This window comes from Tamandua tetradactyla, chromosome 2 (genome assembly GCF_023851605.1).
Source record: "Tamandua tetradactyla isolate mTamTet1 chromosome 2, mTamTet1.pri, whole genome shotgun sequence".
In the NCBI taxonomy this organism is placed as follows: domain Eukaryota; kingdom Metazoa; phylum Chordata; class Mammalia; order Pilosa; family Myrmecophagidae; genus Tamandua; species Tamandua tetradactyla.
In genome coordinates this window covers 112,581,836-112,603,001 of record NC_135328.1, presented here as the reverse complement: position 1 = coordinate 112,603,001, position 21,166 = coordinate 112,581,836, and the positions used below count along the sequence as shown (strand labels likewise).

The following is a 21,166-nucleotide window of genomic DNA, read 5'->3' as shown; positions in this document are numbered from 1 at the left end:
ATATATAAAACTTAGAATTTCCCGTTTTTTTTTTTACCACATTCAATTGTACAGTTCAGTGGTAGTAATTAACGTTCACTCTACTGTGCTGCCATCACCAACATCCATTACTCCAGCTTTTTTGTCACCTCCAATAGAAACTCAGCACCCGTTAAGCAATACCTTGTATCTTTTTACATTAAGAACTTAATGATTGTTCATGGATGGAGCAATTATGTCTTAATTGACATGAAGGTTTATTTCCTTTTTTAAAAAAACCTGTTTACGTCATCATCTTGGAATCCTAAATTGAGTGTGAGGTGCCCCTTTCCTTTCAGTGGGCAAAGTTCACCATGGTGGGGTGGGGGTGGAGGCATAATAAATTGGTTGTGGGTTTTGTTGTAGTGTTCTTTATGGTATCATCATTGGGTGTGTTTGCAGATACCAGCCTGTTAATTATAACAGCACTGTTAGCCTTTTGTGTTGGTGTTTACATCCCCAAATCTAAAGGACCGTTAGTATTCTCCTTTAATTTAGAGAATTAATGTGGAAGTAGAGTGAGTAAGGGGAACATGAGGGGAAAGGTCCGTCTGTTATAAGCTAAATGGTGACAACTTTGATTATGCTCGTTGAGGACCCTTCTTCTCCACGGGCAAGCCCAGCACATTCACCCCGGGAAAACGGAATCGACAAAAACCGCCTTCTAAAGAAAGATGCTTCAAGCAGCCCAGCATCCACGGCCTCTTCAGGAAGTTCCACTTCTCTGAAATCCAAAGAAATGAGTTTGGTAAGTATTGAGAACTGTCACTGGTCTGTTTAACTGTTTATTTTTTTCTTTATGGACCAGAAGACCCTGAAATATGATGTTTTATTCATCGAGGGCTGTATTTTGAATATTTCCAAATTAAACTCATTCTTTTGCTGTATGCCCTCCCATGGTTTTTATATGTTATCTCTCAGTCATCTATTTTGTGACACAGTTAGAGGGAGGACCACACTTTGTTGTTCATTGCCTTCTTATATTCCTGCCCAAAGACTTCTGAAACTCCCCGTTTGGAAAATGGTTCAGACCCTCTGGGGTTCTAAGAAGTCTTCATTTTCTAAGCTGTCCATTTTACTTGGTTTTAGACTGACTGCTAAAGTTGGGGCACCTGATGATTAGGAAGCTGGTCAGAATGGTCACTACACAAAGCACTGGGCAAAGCCGGCACCTGGTGCAGAGTGACAGGGTCGGGGGTAGTGCGTCCCACCCTGTAGCATGTGTTCCCTCACTCAGCAAATATTGTGGAGTGTGTCCTCTCCTTCCACTTTCACAGTTAACAGTGCCATAAGAACCTTTTAGCCAATCCTTACCCAATCTCCCAGACCTAGTGAAATTAGCCCATTTCACTGGGAATGGCTTTGTTTCCTAGGGCTGTCACCAACAACATTCCATAAACCGGGTGGTTTTCTCACAGTTCTGGAGGCCAGATGCCAGAAATCAAGATGTTGGCAGAAATCAAGGTGTTCCCTCCAAAGGCTCTAGGGAGGAATCCTTCCTTGGCTCTTAGCTTCCAGTGGTTGCTGGCCATCCTTAGTGTTCTTTGGCTTACAGCTGTATCACCCTAAATTCTGTCTTCCTTTTTGTCTGTGTGTCTCCTTTTTACAAGGACACCCTTCATGGGATTTAAGAGTCCTCCCTAATCCAGTATGACCTCATCTTAACTTGCTTACATCAGCTAAGACTCTTTTTCTAAGCAAAGTCACATTCACAGGTAATGGGATTAGGACTTTAGCATATTTTTTGGGGGGGGAGGGGGCACAATTCAACACACAACAGAGAGGGAAGCGTGAGTTACAACTTGCCAAGGCGCTAAATAGGCCATCCAGTCTCCAGAGAGCTGAGGGTTCTCTAGTCCATGCTCTTTTCTGTAACGGTGCTTCTTGGACTATGCTTTAAACACTGTATTTGAAGATGTTCTCGACTCCTGAAGGACCCCTGACTGGTGCCAAGTCTCTGGTCTGTCCTGGTAGCTGCCATAGTTTTCATGGAGCCAAGTTGGGTAGTGACACTTAACTCCAAAGGGTTATTTTTTTCAGACAAGTTCTAGGGCTTTTGCCTCTGAGATCCTCCAGTAAAACTGATGGTCCTGCCTTCTACCATCATTACTTTCAGTCCACCTGCTACGTAAAGGCATGATTAGAAAAGTGTCTTCCCTCTGACATTCTTGGTGGCTCTGGCATTTGTTTCTGTGTGACCAGGAACTATTCTTGAGGTGGGCAACTTTCTAACTTGGCACAGCTCCAAAGTCCACAAGCCTGATGGAAAATACTTTTTAAAATAAAATCTGTGGAGGAAGAAGTGTGATCATGTTCTGCATCTCTAGCTGTAGTTTTAATTCTGGCAGGAAGAGGAAAGGTCAACGTTTCTCGCTCACAAGTTAATGCTGTCAACATTGTGTGGATTTATGAAAATTGGCTGAGGGAGTAGCTAGAAGGTGCCCAGTGTCCCAGCTGCTGTTGTGATAAATTGTGTAATATGGCTTGGATTAAAAATAATACTCATTTAATTTGTTTAATGATACCAGCATGAAAAAGCCAGCACGCCTGTTCTGAAATCCAGCACACCGACGCCTAGGAGTGACATGCCCACGCCCGGCACCAGTGCCACTCCAGGTCTCCGTCCAGGCCTCAGCAAGCCCCCAGCGATGGACCCCCTCGTTAACCAAGCGGGTAGAGCATCACCTCTTATTCCTCTTTGATTTTTTTTTCCCTTTCCCAACTAGTTCTTCTGTTAACCTTGTGATGGAACTTCCCCGTGAATATTAAGTGCACCACGGCCACCCTCCTTCCTATCTCTGAGAAGCTGCGATAAGAAACAGATGTTTGTCCTTGAGTTTCAGCAGCTGTACCCTGTTCTGTCTCCTGACTATTTACATTCAGCTTTTCTTTTATTTCCAAAGAATCCAAATGCTAGGGACTTCAATAAGTTTCTGATAATTATTCCAAAAGTAAGCTCCTTACCAAACCATCGTTGTGTGTCTAAGTTAGCTAATATTGACCGAAACGGCTGGCTTGGCCGCCTAAGTGTGCTTCTTGCTTACTTTAGTTGGCTGGTTTTCTGTCGGTACATCCCTCAGGAATCAGTGGTCTCTCCTTCAGTGGAAACCGAGAGTGTTTTCACGGAGACTCCGGCCCACGAATAAACTCATAACTTTCAACTTTATCTTCCTCCTTGGGAAAGGGAAAATAGTTAACAGCTTGGGCTCAGAGGAAAATAGGCACTGGAATATTCCTGCTAAACCCGTGCTTTGGTTTACATAAATCCAGGATGGGGTTTTCATTTGGAATTGGTACCGGGGAATGGAAAGTTCGGACTGAAGGAGAAATCTTGGATTTTATCAAGAAAACCTTCTTTTGAGATTAAGTCAGGTAAACACAGTGCCTGTCCTTTGGTTCGCCCTCTGTAAATTGGGTGTAATAATGCTGCTTAATTCCCCCGATTTCCCATGCTGCGGTGTAGACCGCTGAGAAAATGTGCGGGTAGGGCTTCCTCTCAGAGCTTTTCTTTCCGGTAGAGGAGGTCCGCTCTGGGAAAGAATGGCTCCTCCTTGTAGAGTTGAGGTAATTTTTCTCATGAAGCCGTCTCTCCCCTCCCCATAATGAAAAACTCCAAAAAATTGACGCCAGAATCGCCAGGCAGGCTTGGCTCGGAACGCGTCGACTGAGTCTCGGGCTGCTCGCGTTTCCTTCTAGCAGCGGGTCTGAGGACGCCCCTGGCAGTGCCCGGCCCGTACCCCGCGCCCTTCGGGATGGTGCCCCACGCGGGCATGAACGGCGAGCTGACCAGCCCCGGCGCCGCCTACGCCAGTTTACACAACATGTCTCCGCAGATGAGCGCCGCAGCCGCCGCCGCCGCCGTGGTGGCCTATGGGAGGTCCCCGATGGTAGGCTGCCACCGCTCGGTGCTGGGCGTGGCCTCGGGGAGGGGGCGGGGGAGGGGGAGGGGCGGGCCCAGGGAGCCGCAGCCTGGATCAGCGCAGTCCTGCTGGGTCCAGGCGGAACCCGCGCGCGGCTTGTGCTGGGGCCTTCTGCGAACCCTGCACGGGCGTCCTGAGTTCCTGCATGGGCCGGTGCCTTTACCTTCTCAGCCTTCATAGACATGTCCGCTCATTGAGTCAGGACCAAACTTTTTTGTCTGTTCGTGTGGATGAAAAAAGGCAGTGTTCAGAAGCTACTTCAGTGGTTCAAGGGAGGTCTGGTTTTCTCCCACCAAAGTAGATCCTTTTTTTTTTTTTTTTTTTTTTCTGAAGGCGATGAAATGACTCGAGGAACTCAGAAGTCTTCTCATTCGTTTTGTTAAGCTTTTTTTTTTTTTTTTCAAATATACCTTAGAAGAAAATGTTTGAGAAACTCTAGCTTTTGGTTTCTCCGTCGCTGATTTTTTAAACCTCATAGCGTGGCTTATGTGTAAGAAATGGTCTCAGTGCAGCAGGTACAAATACGAAGGGTCTGTGCAATCTCACGGGCAGGGTTTTTTCTTCTTTTTTTTACTGCTTTCTGCCACTATGTAAACGGACTAATTTTTAACCAAGAAAATTCAAACTACATTTGAAGGGTAGAATTTACAGTGTAATCATGTATTAAGAAAAGGAAATAGGTTATGACCCATAAATAGCAAATAAAAGACCCTAAGTCATTTCTGTTGACATTTGGTATTGATCATGTACAATTCTTTTCTTCCCCTCTTCAAATAGCATTACTTCCAATAATTTGGGGTGATGTCAAAATTTTTTTTCCTCTTTCCTTTACTTGCAGTAGTAGAGAAGTCTGTGCACTGGAGGGCGGGTGAGTTCAAGGTCAGGTGGGCAGCTGAGGTTGCAGATACCAGCATCAAGGTCCATAAAGTAGGCAATTCATGTATGAACCCTTAAGCATTAGCTTAGGCTAGTGTAGCTCAACCCAGGGTGAATCGTGTCCCCCAGAGGATATCTGGCAATATGTGAAGACACTTTGGTTGTCACAACTGCAGTACAGTGTGCATGTACTAAATGCATGTACTGCTAAATGTCCTGCAATGCCCATGACAGCCCCCACAGCAAAGAATTATCTGGGATGGAAAATGAATTTCTAATGAAAAGTCTTTAAAGTGTTAGCAGGATGCCTATCTTGACATAAACTGAGTCTGCAATGCTTTATTTTTGTTTACAGGTTGGGTTTGATCCCCCCCCTCACATGAGAGTCCCTACCATCCCTCCAAACCTGGCAGGAATCCCTGGGGGTAAACCGTAAGTACCTCTAACTCCTTGGTTTTCTTTTAAAGGCAGGTACTTAGTCATTGGTATTAACACACTAGAATTCCAGAGGGAGCTCAGGCTTGGGTGTTTCCAAGGAGATTTCTAATGTCTTTTTCTGAGTGTTAACACTTTCTATAAATAGGCAGCTTGTAGGTGTCATGCCTCTGTCTTCTTAATGTTGGTGATCTCATGCATTCAGTTATTTCTGGAGAGAAGCTGTTGGAGATGGAGGCAAGGAGGGAGGAAAGAATTGGAGGTGGTTGGGCCTCCTTGCTTAACCCTCCTTGGGAAGACTGCTTTACTTTGCCATTTGGTGAGACCATAGCTCCTAGAGGCTTTCAGTGGTACTGTGTTGTGGGCAGTAAGCTGCCATAAACTCCTGAAATCTCAGAAATTTGAAATGTGCTGTTCATATTGCTGTTCAGTAACACCCTTTCCTTATTCTGGTGGTAAAGAGAGTTGTTTGAGGGGTGGGGTCTGTTGGATGCCAACCTCCTAGGTTGACCCCCAAGTGAAGTTTTGATAAGGGCGTCATTCTGACATACCTAAAGAGCAAAGTGCCTTTGTGAAGAAGCAAGGAAGATAGGCTAAAAGTCACAGAAGAATATTTATAATTTGAAAAATCGAGTTGATTGTTATTCCTGGATCACTTTAAAAATCACTTGCTTTCCATAATGTAGGTGATTAGAAATGGGATGTAAAAGTTTTCCGAAAATTCTCAAATTTTTTTGAAAAGTACGGTTGAAATATGAGCACTCATCTTACTTCCCAGCAAATACTCTAGCTATCCCCTAAGATGGGAGATGATACAAAGCCTTTTCAAACTTGTTAATTTTCTGAATGAGAGACTTAACGGTATATGTGCTAGGCCTTCGGTTTTTGTTGAACTTTGTATTCATGTCATTCCTTTAAGCTTTTATCTATGCTTCAGTTGCACATTGCATTATTGCGTTATTTTGAATGGTCCATTCAAATAACCTGTCATCCTTGTGTGGTTTAGATTAGAGTCTTGTTTCAAATAAACCACCAGCATGGGGAAAAATTGAATTCCTCACCCCATCACATGCTTTTAAGACAGCAGATTCCCATTACTCCACTTTTCATAGCATTATAATAGCTATTTCATGGTGATTTGTTTCATGATGAAATGAGGCTTTCATCTATTCTAGGAATTAATAGAGATTTTAAGAATTTAAGGTGACATGTAGGTGAAGAGAGAAATTGGGGGATAGGGAAATATTGCTAAATGCTTCTTAACTTGTGGCTCTCTTCCAGTTAGGTAGCTGTGAACTATGCTGGTGTTTTCTTGGGAACACCTCCTTGCTTCCAGCCTGGGTTGACCTCTGAACACTTAGGTGTTTCTGATCTGTGGTTTTTGGCACTGTAACTGTTCCCTGGCCTACGGATGAGTGAGTGAATAAGGCAGAAATGAGACTATCATGAAAGAAGCAATAATAATAAGAATTAGTGAATCTTTGGGGAGGGAATAATAGGCTAAATTGACCTGTTAGGGAAAGCCAGCTTCAAGGCTCAGACGTGTGGGGTGTATCCAGCTGTGAAGACCCCACCTTTGAATGTGCCAGGAGAGGGAGATGGGGGGGTGGGCAAAGCAGTGAGCTGCAGCGCTGATGTTTAAAGCTGTAGGGGACCGTTAACGCAGACCCTGCTCCCTCCTTGTACATGTGTGTGTATATGTGTGCACGTGCGAGTGCACGTGTTAATAGCATGTTTTAGTAGGTATCTGCATAGACAAAAAAGCTTAACCCTCCAGTGATTGACAGAAGTGGTGTGATGCTCATGATAGCCAAAATATTCCTGTTCCTTAGCATACGAGTTCCTCAGATTCCTGTGTGTTCAGCTCTCTGTAAGCGAAGATGTGACGCACCTGGGGGAAAGGACAGCGGACAGAGTGGCAGAGTTGGGAGGCCTGTGTGTCAGAGGCTTTCCTCATTGTAGTTGGTATTGCCCTTGGTCTCTGGGTGTGAGCATCACTGCTGTCTCTAAAACAGTTTTAAGTGTCTTTTATTTGGTTTTTAAAGATTCTCTTTCAAGTTTGAGATCAGCCATAGGATGTAGGAAATGGAATTAATTAATATCAGGGATAAATGAGCTTCCCCATTGTCCACGGGATGTGAACTCCTATAGTCTTACTCTCCACATGAATCCATTAAGAGGGTGTGTTGTGTTGAAATTGTCTGAGGCTGTACCTCTCAAACCATCCAGGGTGACAGACTATTTTTTTTTTCAGTCTGTCAAAAATAGATACTTTTGTAGCATACAATAGAAATGAATTGCTAGAAAAATGAAAAAAAAAATAGAGAGGAAAAGAAGTAAAAGCCCCAGTTTCTTGTTACAAGAGTCAGCAGTCATGAACTTTGTCAGGTTGCTCTATCAGAGTTTCAAAAGAGTTTCCTCGTCTCCTCCTCTTGAAACACTTTGCAGACCATACTTGAGAACTGGTCTGAGACATTTAAGAGAAATGATGATAAATCCTACCCATCCAGGGTAGGATGAAAAGGTAGTAAAGGTTTTCAAAATGCCGTTCTCTGAGAAATCCCAGTTGAAAAAATACTTCTCTTAGAAAAGTGATTTGAGTGGGGTGGATGGAAGTGACTATTCATGGACTCCTTTAAGTGAGAATTGTGTGCCAGTCTTGGTGCTAGATGCCAGACGTGCTGCAGGAAATACAGTGGACCTGGCATCCCTGCCTTGGGTGACTAATGATGTAGTAGAAACATTAAAAAAAAAAAATTCCCCGCCATGGTTAAATTTCTGTTAAGTACTATGAGAGTAAAACAGTCATAGGGACACATATAAAGAAATGACCAAAGTTAGAAGGGGAAGGACTTCCCTGGTTGGGAGAAGGTGCAGGGGAAGGCATGTAAACTAGAAGCTGAAGCCTGTGCAGGAAGGAAAGAGTTGACCAGGGAAGTAGAGCAGAGAAGGGTGGGTCACTGCAGGCAGAGTGTATGTCAGGGAGTTCAAGGGATTCACATGAAGTGGAGAGCCTACCAAACAGTGTCATACCAGAAGAATTCAGTTGGGGTTGGGTGGATCTTAAAGTCCAGACACTGTAAATGCTCATCTGTGGTTTGTGTCTCCTGTGGTGTACTTACCAAGTGACTCTGCCTCTGCTTGTCTGTGTCCAGGGATGGGGACTTGCTGCAGCCTGGAGCAATCCATTTTCCATGGCTGTGCAAAAGTTCTTCCAACCCTTAGCCAAAACCTGTCACCCTGCAACTTTTATCCATCAATCCTGGTTCTTTCCTGTCCCCTGAGTACACAGTGCACTGCTAATCCATCATCCTCATGACAGCTCTTCAGATATTTGGAGACCACCCTCTCGCCACCCGAGGCTTCTCTTTGGCTGAGTGCGTCCATTTCTTCAGCCATAACTTACAGGATGTAATTTCAGGTTCCTATGCCATCTGTTCGCTAAAATCTACTTCCAGTTACCTCTTTCTGGTCTTCCCTTTCACAAATGTTCATGGAGATTTACCATGTAAGCATAGGGACATTAATCAAATAATCACAGAATTAATGGAAATTGATAATTAAGAGCTAAGACAGAAAGAAAAACTATTCTGTGAGAACCTATGACAGGGGAGAGGGGGTGCTGACTGTGTCTGGGAGGGATCCCTTGCAGCAATGTGTTTTGAACTGCATTAACCTGATAGGGGCAAGGAGTGAACCTCTAGGCAAAGCGACCAGCAAGTGCAAAGGCTCTGTGGCCTCACCTCGTTTTTATCAAAGTGGAATAGAACAAGGTGATTCACGGTGCCGCCATGCTAGCCTCTTGTTTCTGGTATTAAAGACCTATGATCTCAGTAGGTCTTTCTAACCAACCTAACCTGGTCATTTTTCCTCCACACCAGTTTTTCCTTAGTTCCTGTCTTTGCTAAAGACTCCATCCCCATTTTCTCTAACATCACAGCCCAAACTTTAGCCTTTGTTTCTTCCATGTTAATTCCCATTTTTTGTTAAAATCATCACCTTTTTTTATACCCACTTCTGCCAATACACTTCTAGATGAATTTTCCCCTTTTTTCCATACTCTCACCCCTCAACCTTAATCAAATCACCATCAGCTTATTCGCATTATAAAGAAAATACTTTCTGATTTGGTCTATTTCTTGCTCAGAGATCTTCAAAGTTGAAATAAACTCCTGATCTGGCATTGAAGACCCTCCAGTAATAACCCCAGCCTGCTTTTCTAGCCGGTTGTCCTGTGTTCTTTACATTCTCCGTGGTCTTGCCAGTGGAGTGATGCCCTATTCCGAGATGACTCTGCCCCTTCTACCTGGAGCCACTTTTCAGTAGTCTTTGCTTCTTCCTGTTGATATATTTTCCATGGCTGCCTTCCTAGTAAAGTCTCTGTGACCCTTTCCATCATCTATGATCTCTCTCCAGAAACATCTTGAGACATCATGTGACGCTTTCTCAATTTGGCCCTGGGTTATGATCCTGTGTACATACCACATTTCTGTCTGTTCCTCCCCATTAGATTCCTTTGAGCACAGCCCCCAGTGAACAAGTGTTTGTTGCATCATGTGGGTGAGAGGTGAACCCAGAATTGCCAGGTCCTCACAGGCAGCAAGACCCAGCGATTAATACTTTTGGAAAGGACATATACACTTACCCTTTTAGAATGAAGTAGTGTTGATTGATAAGAGGTAACCCTGACTTTGTTTTCCAACCCTTTAATTGGTATTGACTGGTTAGCTTCACTTGAACTCATTTTTAGCATGAGGAAATTATTCCCCCAAGCTCTGTGGAGATCATCGGCAAGATAAATCCCACGGTTAGGTAGATCAACCTCTCCTTGTTATATTTCACACCCCCTCCCTCTAAGACTTTTTTCTGGCCATTAACACAGCTTCTCTCCCTAGAGACTACTCTACCTGCCTCCCAGGGTTGCACCTAGAATTCAGTAATAACTCAGACTGATAATAGTTTGGCTTAAGTTTCCAGGTTAGTCCTTTCATCGGTGCCACACATAATTCAGAAATCATCCACCCACTTGTTTAGTGTTTAAATAAGTCTTAAAATACCTTTTCGTCTTTTGGATCTTAAAGGGACAAGAAAATCCTAACTACATTTGGGGTGTGATTGCCTCTTAGGAAAACATGTTTTACAGCAGTGAAAAGAGACCCTTCTCAGGCTTCTAGCCAAAAGGGAGTTTCTGTAGCAAGTGGTTCCCTGCTGTTCTCTCCCTTTCCTTGTCTTGCTTCTGGATCCTCTGTTAGGGTCCTCTCCTGATTTATTTAGTGGATTTGAAAATGAATCCAGCTCATTTTTACCTGGCATGATTTGAGGGTTTTTTTTTTTTTTTTTGTCTATTAAATGCTAAAAATAACATGCCCGTTTTATGTTTTACTATAGCTCTGTGGGTTTTAGTTGAACATCTCTTTTTTACCCGGTATCACAGTTGCTTTCGTGGCTTTTTGTTTTGGTCTAAATTGGCTCTCTAGGAACTGTTTTCCCCTTGGGAAAGTTGATGCCCTCTCTTAGTGACGTTTGGTGTGACTGCTAGAAATTCTGGGGGAAAAGTTGACTGGCCTAATGCAGGCGCCTTCTTGTTTCAGCTTATTTGCCCTGCCAGAGTGACCTTTCAAATGGTCTTGATTTATAAGTGATTAGGTTGCAGTAAGCAACTTGTGGTGTTTAGGTCCATGTATTAAGTACCAGCTGAGTTCCAGGCAGTGGAGCTGGCTGGTGAAGTTGTCCCACCAGTCACTGAAGCACTCTAATGGTAGACAGACATGTAAACAGGTGTAATAGTGTGTAAAGTGCTGGAGTAGAGATTTATACCCGGAAAAGGTCATGGTAGGCTGAGGAAGGGCAGAAGTGACCTGTGCTAGGGAGGGAGATAGTGCTTTTCTAGGCACATGGCTCAAATGCAACAGCATACAGTATTTTGGGAGACTGGCCCATTGTCCCACATGGCTGGTAATTTAAGGTTCAGGACGGTCGATCCATCACGTGAAACAGGTCTTGTTGGCACCAGATTGTGGAGGGCCTGGCGTACCCTAAAGAGCTTGAAGAGTGAGTGAAGGTTTGCAACGTGATCAGGTTGGTGATATCTTTTAATGAGGCATGACATTTCAGTCAGGCATGCCAAGTCTGCTACCACTGGGGTCTTAGTCACAGACATCATCTACAGGGTCTGTGGCTCCTCGTTACTGTTTACTTGATTTTGCCACTGCCATTCCTATCTATTTCCAGCACACCCACAACTCTGTAAACACCTGTTTTACTTTGGCCACAGAACACAGCATAGTTTTATTAACAACAGCCGGTTTGCTCGGAAAACATAAACTGCTTCCTCAAAACATAGTCTTGTTTTCTGGTCCACCACTGCTAGAATTCCTGGTGGGGATGCTTTCCTTTTAGTTCCTTTTCCTTCTGCTGTGTAACCAATAAATGAAAAGTCCCTTGTTCCTAACTAGTTTTTATTTCATTCTGTTTTTAAGTCTGCGAAGTCTAGTGGGCTTTATTCTTTTAAAACTTCCAACCAGATTTCAGATATTAGACATACTCTTGATCTTTTGCTGCTTGATTTGAGAAGCTGGGTTGGGGGCAGGGGGAGTGGGGAGCTATGATTAATGAAGGGAGTTTCTGTTTGGAGTGATGAAAAAGTGTTGAAGCTGTATAAGTGGTGAAGGAAGCGCAACTTTGTGAATGCAGTTAATGCCACTGAATTATACATTTAAAAATGGTTAAAGTGTCGAATTTCTATTATATATAGTTTACCACAATAAAAAAAGCAGCAGCAGCAGCTGGGGAGGAGCTGGGGTCAGTTTTTGTGAGGCTGCCTCAGGTGAGAATGAACGAAACAGGACAGTCCTCAAAAAGGGGTCCTGGGACTTCTGTTGCTCTGCAGTTTGCCACAATCCTATCCTAATGTCCTTCTCTTTTGCCAAGGCCCCTTTCCCCCCACCTTACCCAGTCATTGCCCTCATGCTTTTCTGCTTCCCACTTGCATCTTGCTCCCTTTCTGTGCCCCTTGTCCCTCACTGCTGTGCCCGCCGGTTAAGAGAAGAGCCCTGGATTCAGCATAGACTCACTTTCCTTTTTTTGAAATCCGTGCTTATTTAATAATAACTCCTTTATAGATACATTTTTTTTTTACTTCTTTATTCACTGTTCAAATCACTCTGGGAGATACCTTCATTTTCTGAAGGCTCATTGCGGATGTCAAGTGCCTTGCATCCATCATCACTCTTAGTCTGTACAGCAACCCCTGTGTTGACCCTTACGTTTTATTATTATTTCTGTCTTACAGATCAGGAAGCATACACATAACAGGCAGCAGGTAGTTAGGCCAGCTAGTAAGACCAGTTAGTGAGCCAGGACTCGCAGCTTAGACATGCATTTTATACCAAAGTCTGGGTTAAGTCTGAGCTCCTGACTCATTTGTGGCCCTAATTTAATTTGTTAATCAGCTAGGAGTTCTCCCCTCTGCTTTTTCTGGAATAAATAGATGAATCTTAAACCTTTTTTTATTGAGGTATAACATACATACAGAAAAGTGTACAGGTCTTATGTGATGTGTACAGCCAGTGACTTCACTGAATGCTCGCAGAAGCCCCCTTGTGCTCCTTTCCAGACTCAGAGGCAACCACTGTCCTGACTCTCAATGCCACAGATTAATTTTGTCTGTGTTTGGAGTTATATAAGTGTATTCATACCACATACATTCTTTCTCAATTCAGTTTTGAGAAATATTTATAAAAACTGTTTACAATATCCATCCCCTTCTTGGTTAGTTTTGCTTTTCCTAGCCAGCCCCTCAGTTGAGAAGGTGCATTCCTTCTGGGGTGTCTTGATACCAGCCTGATATGCCGTCATTGTGGCCTTGTCTTAGAGTTAATGGGGTTCCCATAGGTGAATGCCTGATTCCACATGTCTTGTTTACGCGCTGGTATTTCCCTCACAGTCGATCCCTCCCTCGTGGAGACCCATCAGCCCATTCGTGTTGTTCTGGCTTTAGCCCGACAGGCAGGGCAGCACAGCACAGCTTCCTCCCGGGCCCCCTGGGTGCTGATGTATTCACGTGCATATGGGTTTCCCTTGGGTCCCTGCTTCTGGCGGCACCCTGCTGCCCTGTGAATCAAATTGCCTCAGTGTGATGATCACAGACCTGCTCTGTGGTGTAAAGAGTAGGACACCTGGGAGAGAAGCGGGTGTCATCAGCAACGTGCACACACATCTCCCATTTGTACTGTCTGGTTTTATTTTAATCGGAAACATTAAAATCTATAATAAGTGGGGTTTCCTGTTGAAGCACAATAAAAGCTCCTTCCCTGAAAATCTGGAATTGTTAAAAGGGCACGGGGTGTAAACTTTGACCAGCTGGAGGTGTCCACTTGGATTGACAGCAGACACAGAGGAGAAGCTAGCCTTCCCATGCCCCCATCCCCTCACAGCCCAGAGAGCTTGGGGAAGTAAATTCTCTCTTCTCCTTTACCACCGTTCTTATGAACTGTGCTCGATTCAATTCTTTTATCGTACGAAAACTCACTCAGCATTTCTCTAGCTCCACCTGGATTTTTGTTTATTTTAGGACACAAATCAGGGTGCGTGATATCTGGGTGGCATAACTTACTCTTGGATCAAAGACATGCATAGACTTAAACTCCCGAAGTCTGTGGTCTCCTCTTCAGGGGCAGCACAATGCTGTTTGATTCGGATTCCAAACATCCCATACTAAGCGGCACAGGCTCCTGTTAACTCTTTATGTTGTGTATGCATTGAGAGTCACCTTGAGGATTTGGGCCAAATTGCCATTTCACATTGATTATCGGAACCAATTTGCCAAGAGATAACAGACATGTAAATGTGTTTTGTTGGTTTGGAGGGAAGGGAAGTCACCATATGTTTGATATTTTGCTTTCATGGAGGGAAAATAATGGCATGCATTTTATTTTTAAGTTAAGAAAGTATGAGGGTTTTAGGAGCTGACTAGTGGAAATGTCATTTCTTGTATCAGTTTTCAACTTTGTACTTGCCAAGTTATTTACCAAAATTTGAGTTAGCATTGAAATGAAAATATAAGCCCTGTATTAGAGCATATGGTGTGCAGGTCTGTAAAGGAACTACAAGGTACCAGTGGCACGTTCCAGAAAGGACCCAGACCTATCCAGGGGGTTATAGAAAGGAGGAAACCAAACATACATCATTTATTGTTCATGTGCTCTCACACAGACATACAGGAAAGGCTTAATGCTGAACTTCTAGATCTCCTAGTGATGCCTTAGATGAGAAAATAAAAGCAGTGCCCTTCAAAGTGTGGAGTATGCCTAATTCCGTCAGTTGAAGTGTGGTATGAAAATATTAGCACTTCTATTTCTTTCATCTTATAAACCGTCTAGACTTTGTGCTTATTTTATAATGTTTATGATATATTAGTGCTAGGAGTTTAAACAATTCAAACAAGTTCAGTTGTATTTAACAGGGGCAAAAAGAAAAGCTTACAGCAGGCAGGGTTCTTGCCTGCCATGCCAGAGACCCAGGTTCGTTTCCTGGTACCTGCCCATGTAAAAAAATAATAATAATAAATAAATAAATAACAGCATAAAAAACAGTTTATTTCTTGCTCCCATGGAAGATATCGGTGGTCAGTGCCCAGAGCAGGTGCCATCACTCCACAATGCCGACAGGGCCTCTGGATCCTTTCTTTCTGTCCTACCTTCCTCAGCAGTTGGGCTCCATCTTCAGAGTCACCTTGTGGTCCAGAAGGGCTGCTGGAGCTCCAGGCATCACTCTCATAGTTCATGCAACCAGAAAGAGGAAGGGAAAAAATAGGATACTTCTTCCTTTTAAGTTTTCAGAACTTCCTTAAAGCGTCACCCAACAGCTTCTGTCTGTACTTCATTGCCAGAGCACAAACACTCCTGCTAAAGGGAGGCTAGGAAAAGTGGTCTTCTGCCTGAGAGCTTAGCTGCCTTAAAACAAACTGGAATTCCATGACAAAGATAGAGGAGGAGACTGTTCAGTTGAGGAAGAAACTTTGAACCTCTGTTACAAAGCCATTTGACCAAAGAGAAGTTGTTTATTATCTCCTGATTGTGCAAAATGGAGTGTGAGTGCAGACCTCAAGGTGTGCTGTGTTTAGAGAACTGTTTTGTTTGTTAGTGTTTGAAATAGACTGTTGTGTATACTTATGATGAGTTCTTAGGGACCCCATCTTAAGTTTTGAAAAGAACAATTTTAAATTACAGTAAGAAATCCTATAACTATATATGGAAGGATGTATTTCATGTTAATTTGGAGGTACATTTATTTACAGTGGAATTTGAGAAACGCTTTTTGGAATGGGTAAACAATTTTTAAATCTTATCAAAGTACAGTTCAATCTCTGCCTCTTCTGGTGCACCCTAGATTTTTGCTGTTATTTATTTTAAATGTGTTCCATCAGTAAATATTCAAAAGGAAACAGCGACAGGAATGAAATGGAGAATGTTTCATTTTCTTTGTCATTCTCACAGAGGAGCAGCTGAGAGTCATGACCGAGTCCTTTACGATTAATGCTTTTTTTCGTCTTCTCTCTCATCTCCCTTTTACCGCTGTCCTCCCTCCCCTCCCATTTTCCCCTCCTGAAGCGCGTATTCCTTCCACGTGACTGCAGACGGCCAGATGCAGCCTGTCCCCTTCCCCCCGGATGCCCTCATTGGACCCGGAATCCCCCGACACGCTCGCCAGATCAACACCCTCAGCCACGGGGAGGTGGTGTGTGCCGTGACCATCAGCAACCCCACGAGACACGTGTACACGGGTGGGAAGGGCTGCGTCAAGGTCTGGGACATCAGCCAGCCTGGCAATAAGAGCCCCGTCTCTCAGCTCGACTGTCTGGTGAGTGAGCAGGAACCAGGGCACAAGGGGTAATTTCTCCCTGGAGACTCAATAAGGAAATCGCTGTCCAGGCCTGGGTTTTTATTCCTATTATGAGGAAATGGAAGGCCATTCTGTTTCCTGTCTGAGCCATTTAGCTTCCCCCACCCTTTTCCCTTAAATGAGAAGGTTTCATTTGTTGCTGTTTTCAGTGTTTAAAACCCAGGATTGATGGATTTTTTTTTTTTTTTTAATATTGTATAGTAGTTTACAGAAGCTCTCCTTGTTTGGATGTGTATTAAAAAGATAAAGGGGTTTCCCATTTAATGGATCAGAGTGCAACTAGGCCTGGACTCTGATCCCTGCCATCTACTCAACTTTAATTTCCCTACAGCCTTCTGGTAAATATTGAATGGTAAACATTTAACAGTGTGGCATAAAAGCCTTTGTGAACAGGGCCCATGGCTTCAGGGAGACTTGGGATGGCTGGTTTAGTCTTAATTCCCCCACCTCCAGGAAAGGGTTAACCTGTCTGCAAGAGGCATCAGGTGTCGGCTAAAAAGCCAGGTCAGCTTTCCTGAACCACCCAATGCAGCTTCTCCCAGAGCGCTAAGAATAGCAATTTGCATTTTTATCAGGATATAAAACTTGCAGTGACATGTTTGCTCTCTAAACTCTAACCCTGGGATTTATGGACTCCATGCCATTTGCTCAAAGCCAACTCAAGGCCCCCCTTCCCTGCCCCAGGGTCTGAGTGTTTTTGCTGTCACAGCCCCTGCAGCCACTGCCTGCCTGCAGATGGTTAGCATTCCAAGAAGAGTATTTCCACACAGAGCAGTGGCAGGGTTTTTGAGACCCAAAGACTTTTTCAAAAAAATCAAATAAAAAAAAAAATCTCCATTTATAAAACTCGTTCTTAAATACAATCCAGCATTCTGTAGTAGTAGGGGTATTTTCTAACATTCCTCACATTTTTTTGAAGTGAAGTACGTAAAGTTCCTATAATCTTTGAATGATGAATCAGTATGAAAGAATGTTAAAAACTTCAACAACATCTATTTGGCTTCAAGTTGGAGGGTAGCAATTATTCCTTTTGGGGGATGGGGTTGGTGGGGAGTGGGACTCATTTTAGGTCCCTTTTTCTCTTTTTTAAACATTTCTTCTTTTTGCGTTTTTCACAGAGAGAAATCTTTTCTTATATCAATTTCTTCATCCTTTAGTTTAAGAGATTTAAACATAGAAGCAGCCATATTACTACTTGAGAAGGTGGCTCAGTTAAGTTCTGAGATAAGGATCCATCTGACTAATGGTAAAATAGCATAAACATGAGATAGAGAAAAGGGATGAAATCAAAACCTAGGCTGTGGGTCTGCAATATCCAAATGGTACATTATGGAGGGTGGTGAGGTAAAAGATCTATAAACTAGCTTTGACAACTGGTTTCTTCATAGAGAAAAGTAAGTGGACACCTACTGATAATTTTTTTAAAAATATTTTTATTGATGTATCTTTGCACACATACAGTCCATACATGGTATATAACCAGTGGCTCACAATATCATCATATAGTTGTGTATTCATCACCTTGATCATGTTTTAGAACATTTGTACTACTCCAAAAGAAGAAATAAAAAGAAAAAACTCATATATACCACACCTCTTACCCCTCCCTCTCATCGACCACTCATATTTCCATCTACCCAATTTATTTTACCCTTTCCCCCCCATTATTTATTCTTTTTTTTTCACTGTTTCCTCCTATGATTTATTCTTTATCCATATTTTTTTTACTCATCTGTTCATATTCTGGATAAAAGGAGCATCAGACACAAGGTTTTCACAATCCCACAGTCACAATATCTTTATAAGATCATCTTCAAGAATCAAAGCTGCTAGAACACAGCTCAGCAGTTTTAGGTACTTCCCTCTAGCCACTTCAGTACACCATAAACTGAAAAAGGGTATCTATATAATGCATAAGAATATCCTCCAGGATAACCTCTTGACTCTGTTTGAAATCTCTCAGCCACTGAAACTTTATTTTGTCTCATTTCTCTCTTTCCCGTTTTAGTCAAGAAGATTTTCTCAATCCCTTGATGTCAGATCCAGGCTCATCCTGGGAGTTCTGTTCCGCATTGCCAGGGAGATTTACATCCCTGGGAGTCATGTCCCAGGACGTACTTATAATTTTAAACCCGTCTGCTTAAGCAGGAAATTAGATATCAGGGACAGTTATGGAAGCTTTCACACAGCCTGAGGAATCCTATGAGTTTGTTTTGTTTATTATCTTGAAGGAAACATTTGTGGTCAGATCCCAATATTGACTACAGATCTCTCTCTTGCTTTATTATCATGCCCATGAAATCCAACTTTTCAAATAAAAAACTAAGGTAGCAGTTAGAGAACATGCCGTTATTATTGCTTGGTAATGCATGATAGTAATTGAATTTATTCTGTATTACAGAATAGAGATAATTATATCCGTTCCTGTAAACTGCTCCCTGATGGCTGCACTCTCATAGTGGGAGGAGAAGCCAGTACCTTGTCCATTTGGGACCTGGCAGCCCCAACTCCACGGATCAAGGCAGAATTGACATCATCGGCCCCTGCCTGCTATGCCCTGGCCATCAGCCCCGACTCCAAGGTCTGCTTCTCCTGCTGCAGTGACGGCAACATCGCTGTGTGGGATCTGCACAACCAGACACTAGTGAGGTGAGCGAGGATGGTTACCTAAGGGTCAGGGAGCTTCCCTCCTGGCAGCGCTGGGCTGAAAGGTTGCTTATCACCTCTGCTTCTCTTTGGCTGTCCCCAGGCGCTCATCCCGCACACACATTAAGATCCAGGAGCTAGTTGCTGGGGTACAAAGACAACACTGCAGAGCTCTACAAGACTGTCATCAATACCTTTTATTTATGTTCCCGTGCTTCAGAACACCTGCAGACACTAAACTTGTTTAAAGAATGCTCCTGATTTTTGGCAAGAGAAGGCATAACGTGGGTTGCGTGGTAGTCCATGGGGTCTTTCCTGCTAGATGTTTTTGGCTGTGGTTAGAACCTTGTTCAGGCAAACAGAAGCTGCTGATATACGCCATGAAAAACTCAATAGAAGGACTTTAGAAGAGGGGACTCCATGAATTTCACCCACCGGATGGTTTTAAAGTACTTGTGTTTATCTGCAACTAAGTAAGGTCTGCTCAGGGGCATTGCACCTAGGAATTTATAGGGCTCTCCTTCTGTGCTTGGAAAAAGTGCTCCTAGCCTGAGCAATTGCGGCAGCTCCTGCCATCTTGTTCCAACACCATCCCCACCCCACACACACCTGGTGCACGCAGCAGAGATGTTAAAGAAGAGTCTCTTTTAAAAGGAAGAGCTAATTAAACATCAAAGGTGAAATTAGCCTTTTTGTTTCACTTTTCATCTTTACTTGGAACCCATTTCTGTCTGTGGTAGGTTGGAAGCTTATTTCACAGGCTACCTCTAATGCTTTCAGGCCCAAGTGTCAGAGAGGAGGGACCTGCAGAAATCATCAAGACAGCACACTTGCCCCTCAAACCTGTTGAAATGCCGTAGGTGTCACTGAGCCTGCCCTGTCCCTGTGTGCAGGTGAATGAGGCAGTCATTTTTCTCTTACCACTTACCACACAGCTGAGAACGAGCAAAGGGGGCTGCTAGAGCTGGAGCAGAGAGCACTTCCAACCTTTTTAGTTTAACAAATGTTGCTTTTTCCTTTTTTAAAAAAAAATTAACAGCACTTTCAAAATACTAGTTTTAAGTGCTTTTCAAATATGGATTCATTTAATCCTTTTAACATCTTTAATGCTTTTATCCCCATTTTATAGGTGAGGAACCTGAGGCACAGAGAAGTTAAGTTACTTGCCCCAGGCTGCCCAATTGGGCATGGTGGAGCTGAGATGGGAGCCCAGGCATTCCTTTCTCTTGTCTGTTGCCTCAGTCCCTACTCTATGCTGGCTCCCATGGGGTATTTTCTATTGGGTAGAAGGGAGAGTGTTTTACATATTTTGTATGTAAAACAATTTGCACAGGCCACATTTCAGTTGATCAGTGTTCTGCTGTAAGAAACCGGGCAGTATATTATCTATTGAGTATCTTGGTATTTTCTGTGACATGCTGAATGGTCACAGGATCTACTTCCTGGGAGCCAAAGAGTAACTCTGAAATGTGTTGACTTGGGGAAGGGATGAGGAACACTGTGAACCAGCAGAGAAAGACGTTTTTAGCCAAGGAGTAAAAGCCTTTAATGAGTTACAGAGGTTACAAGTCAGAGGGTGATGCTAAGAGGAGGTCATTGGTTTTCAAGAGTTCTTTGAGGAAAGAAAAGCGGCACTTTCAAAAGGTTAAGCAGGGACTGCTGCAGCCCTGGGTGAACCTGTGGTGGGGAAGTCTTAGACACCAGCTGGGAACAATTGAGCAAAACATGCATGGGGCCAGTAGAGGGACAGAGTGGGCGTGCATGTGGGAGACCCGGAGAGGACCTGGACGGCAGCCCAAGAGCGGAAGTTTGGAATGGCTTGCTAAGGAAAGATGTTTTGAAGTAATGGTTTACATTTGTCTAACAGTTCAGCGCAATAGTGGTGCTTCCTTTCTTCTCTTTACACTCGCTTTAAATTCCAAACTCAGCTGAAAAGGTTGAAGCTTTGTGTGAACAACAAGGAGTGGGAGTCCTGGAGGAAGAAAAGGGAGGGAATCCTTCCTTTTGTTGAAATTGCCAGACCAGTTCCTTGATGGATCGTACCTGGGTTCACCATAGTGATTGGACCTTGGAGGAGGGGGTCTAGACACCTCTCATCTCTTCTGGTCATTTTGCTGCCAGCTCCCTCTTGGTCTTACATGGAAAACAGAGCCCAGGAGGACAGTCACCACCATTCTGCCCAAACTGCCGCTCCCCAACAAGCCCAGTCTGTCACCTTGCTTCACAGCAGCAGTGCTCACCAACGGAGGTTGGTGGATTGCTTTTGGTGGTGGTTTTTCAGTGAAGCACAGATTTCCCCTTAGCAACCTTATGCTCTGCTTGGAGGCAGGGTTTTGCTGAGGTGCCCATGAGTTTGCATCAGCACTTAG

The 21,166-nt window shown here is 43.5% G+C and overlaps 1 protein-coding gene across 10 annotated transcripts in view; it reads left to right on the top strand.

Annotated features, from left to right (window-relative positions):
• TLE1 (TLE family member 1, transcriptional corepressor) overlaps positions 1–21,166 on the top strand; it is an 85,865-nt gene that overhangs the window by 57,886 nt on the left and 6,813 nt on the right. For 4 of the 10 annotated variants that reach the window (XM_077148500.1, XM_077148497.1, XM_077148499.1 and 1 more), the window contains exons 11-17: positions 614–766; positions 2,547–2,691; positions 3,289–3,390; positions 3,715–3,905; positions 5,170–5,246; positions 15,860–16,109; positions 18,553–18,800. In XM_077148500.1, the coding sequence (XP_077004615.1) occupies positions 614–766; positions 2,547–2,691; positions 3,289–3,390; positions 3,715–3,905; positions 5,170–5,246; positions 15,860–16,109; positions 18,553–18,800 (1,166 nt within the window). The remainder of the gene's footprint in view (positions 1–613; positions 767–2,546; positions 2,692–3,288; positions 3,391–3,714; positions 3,906–5,169; positions 5,247–15,859; positions 16,110–18,552; positions 18,801–21,166) is intronic. The other 6 variants (XM_077148506.1, XM_077148505.1, XM_077148502.1 and 3 more) reach the window with 2 other exon arrangements.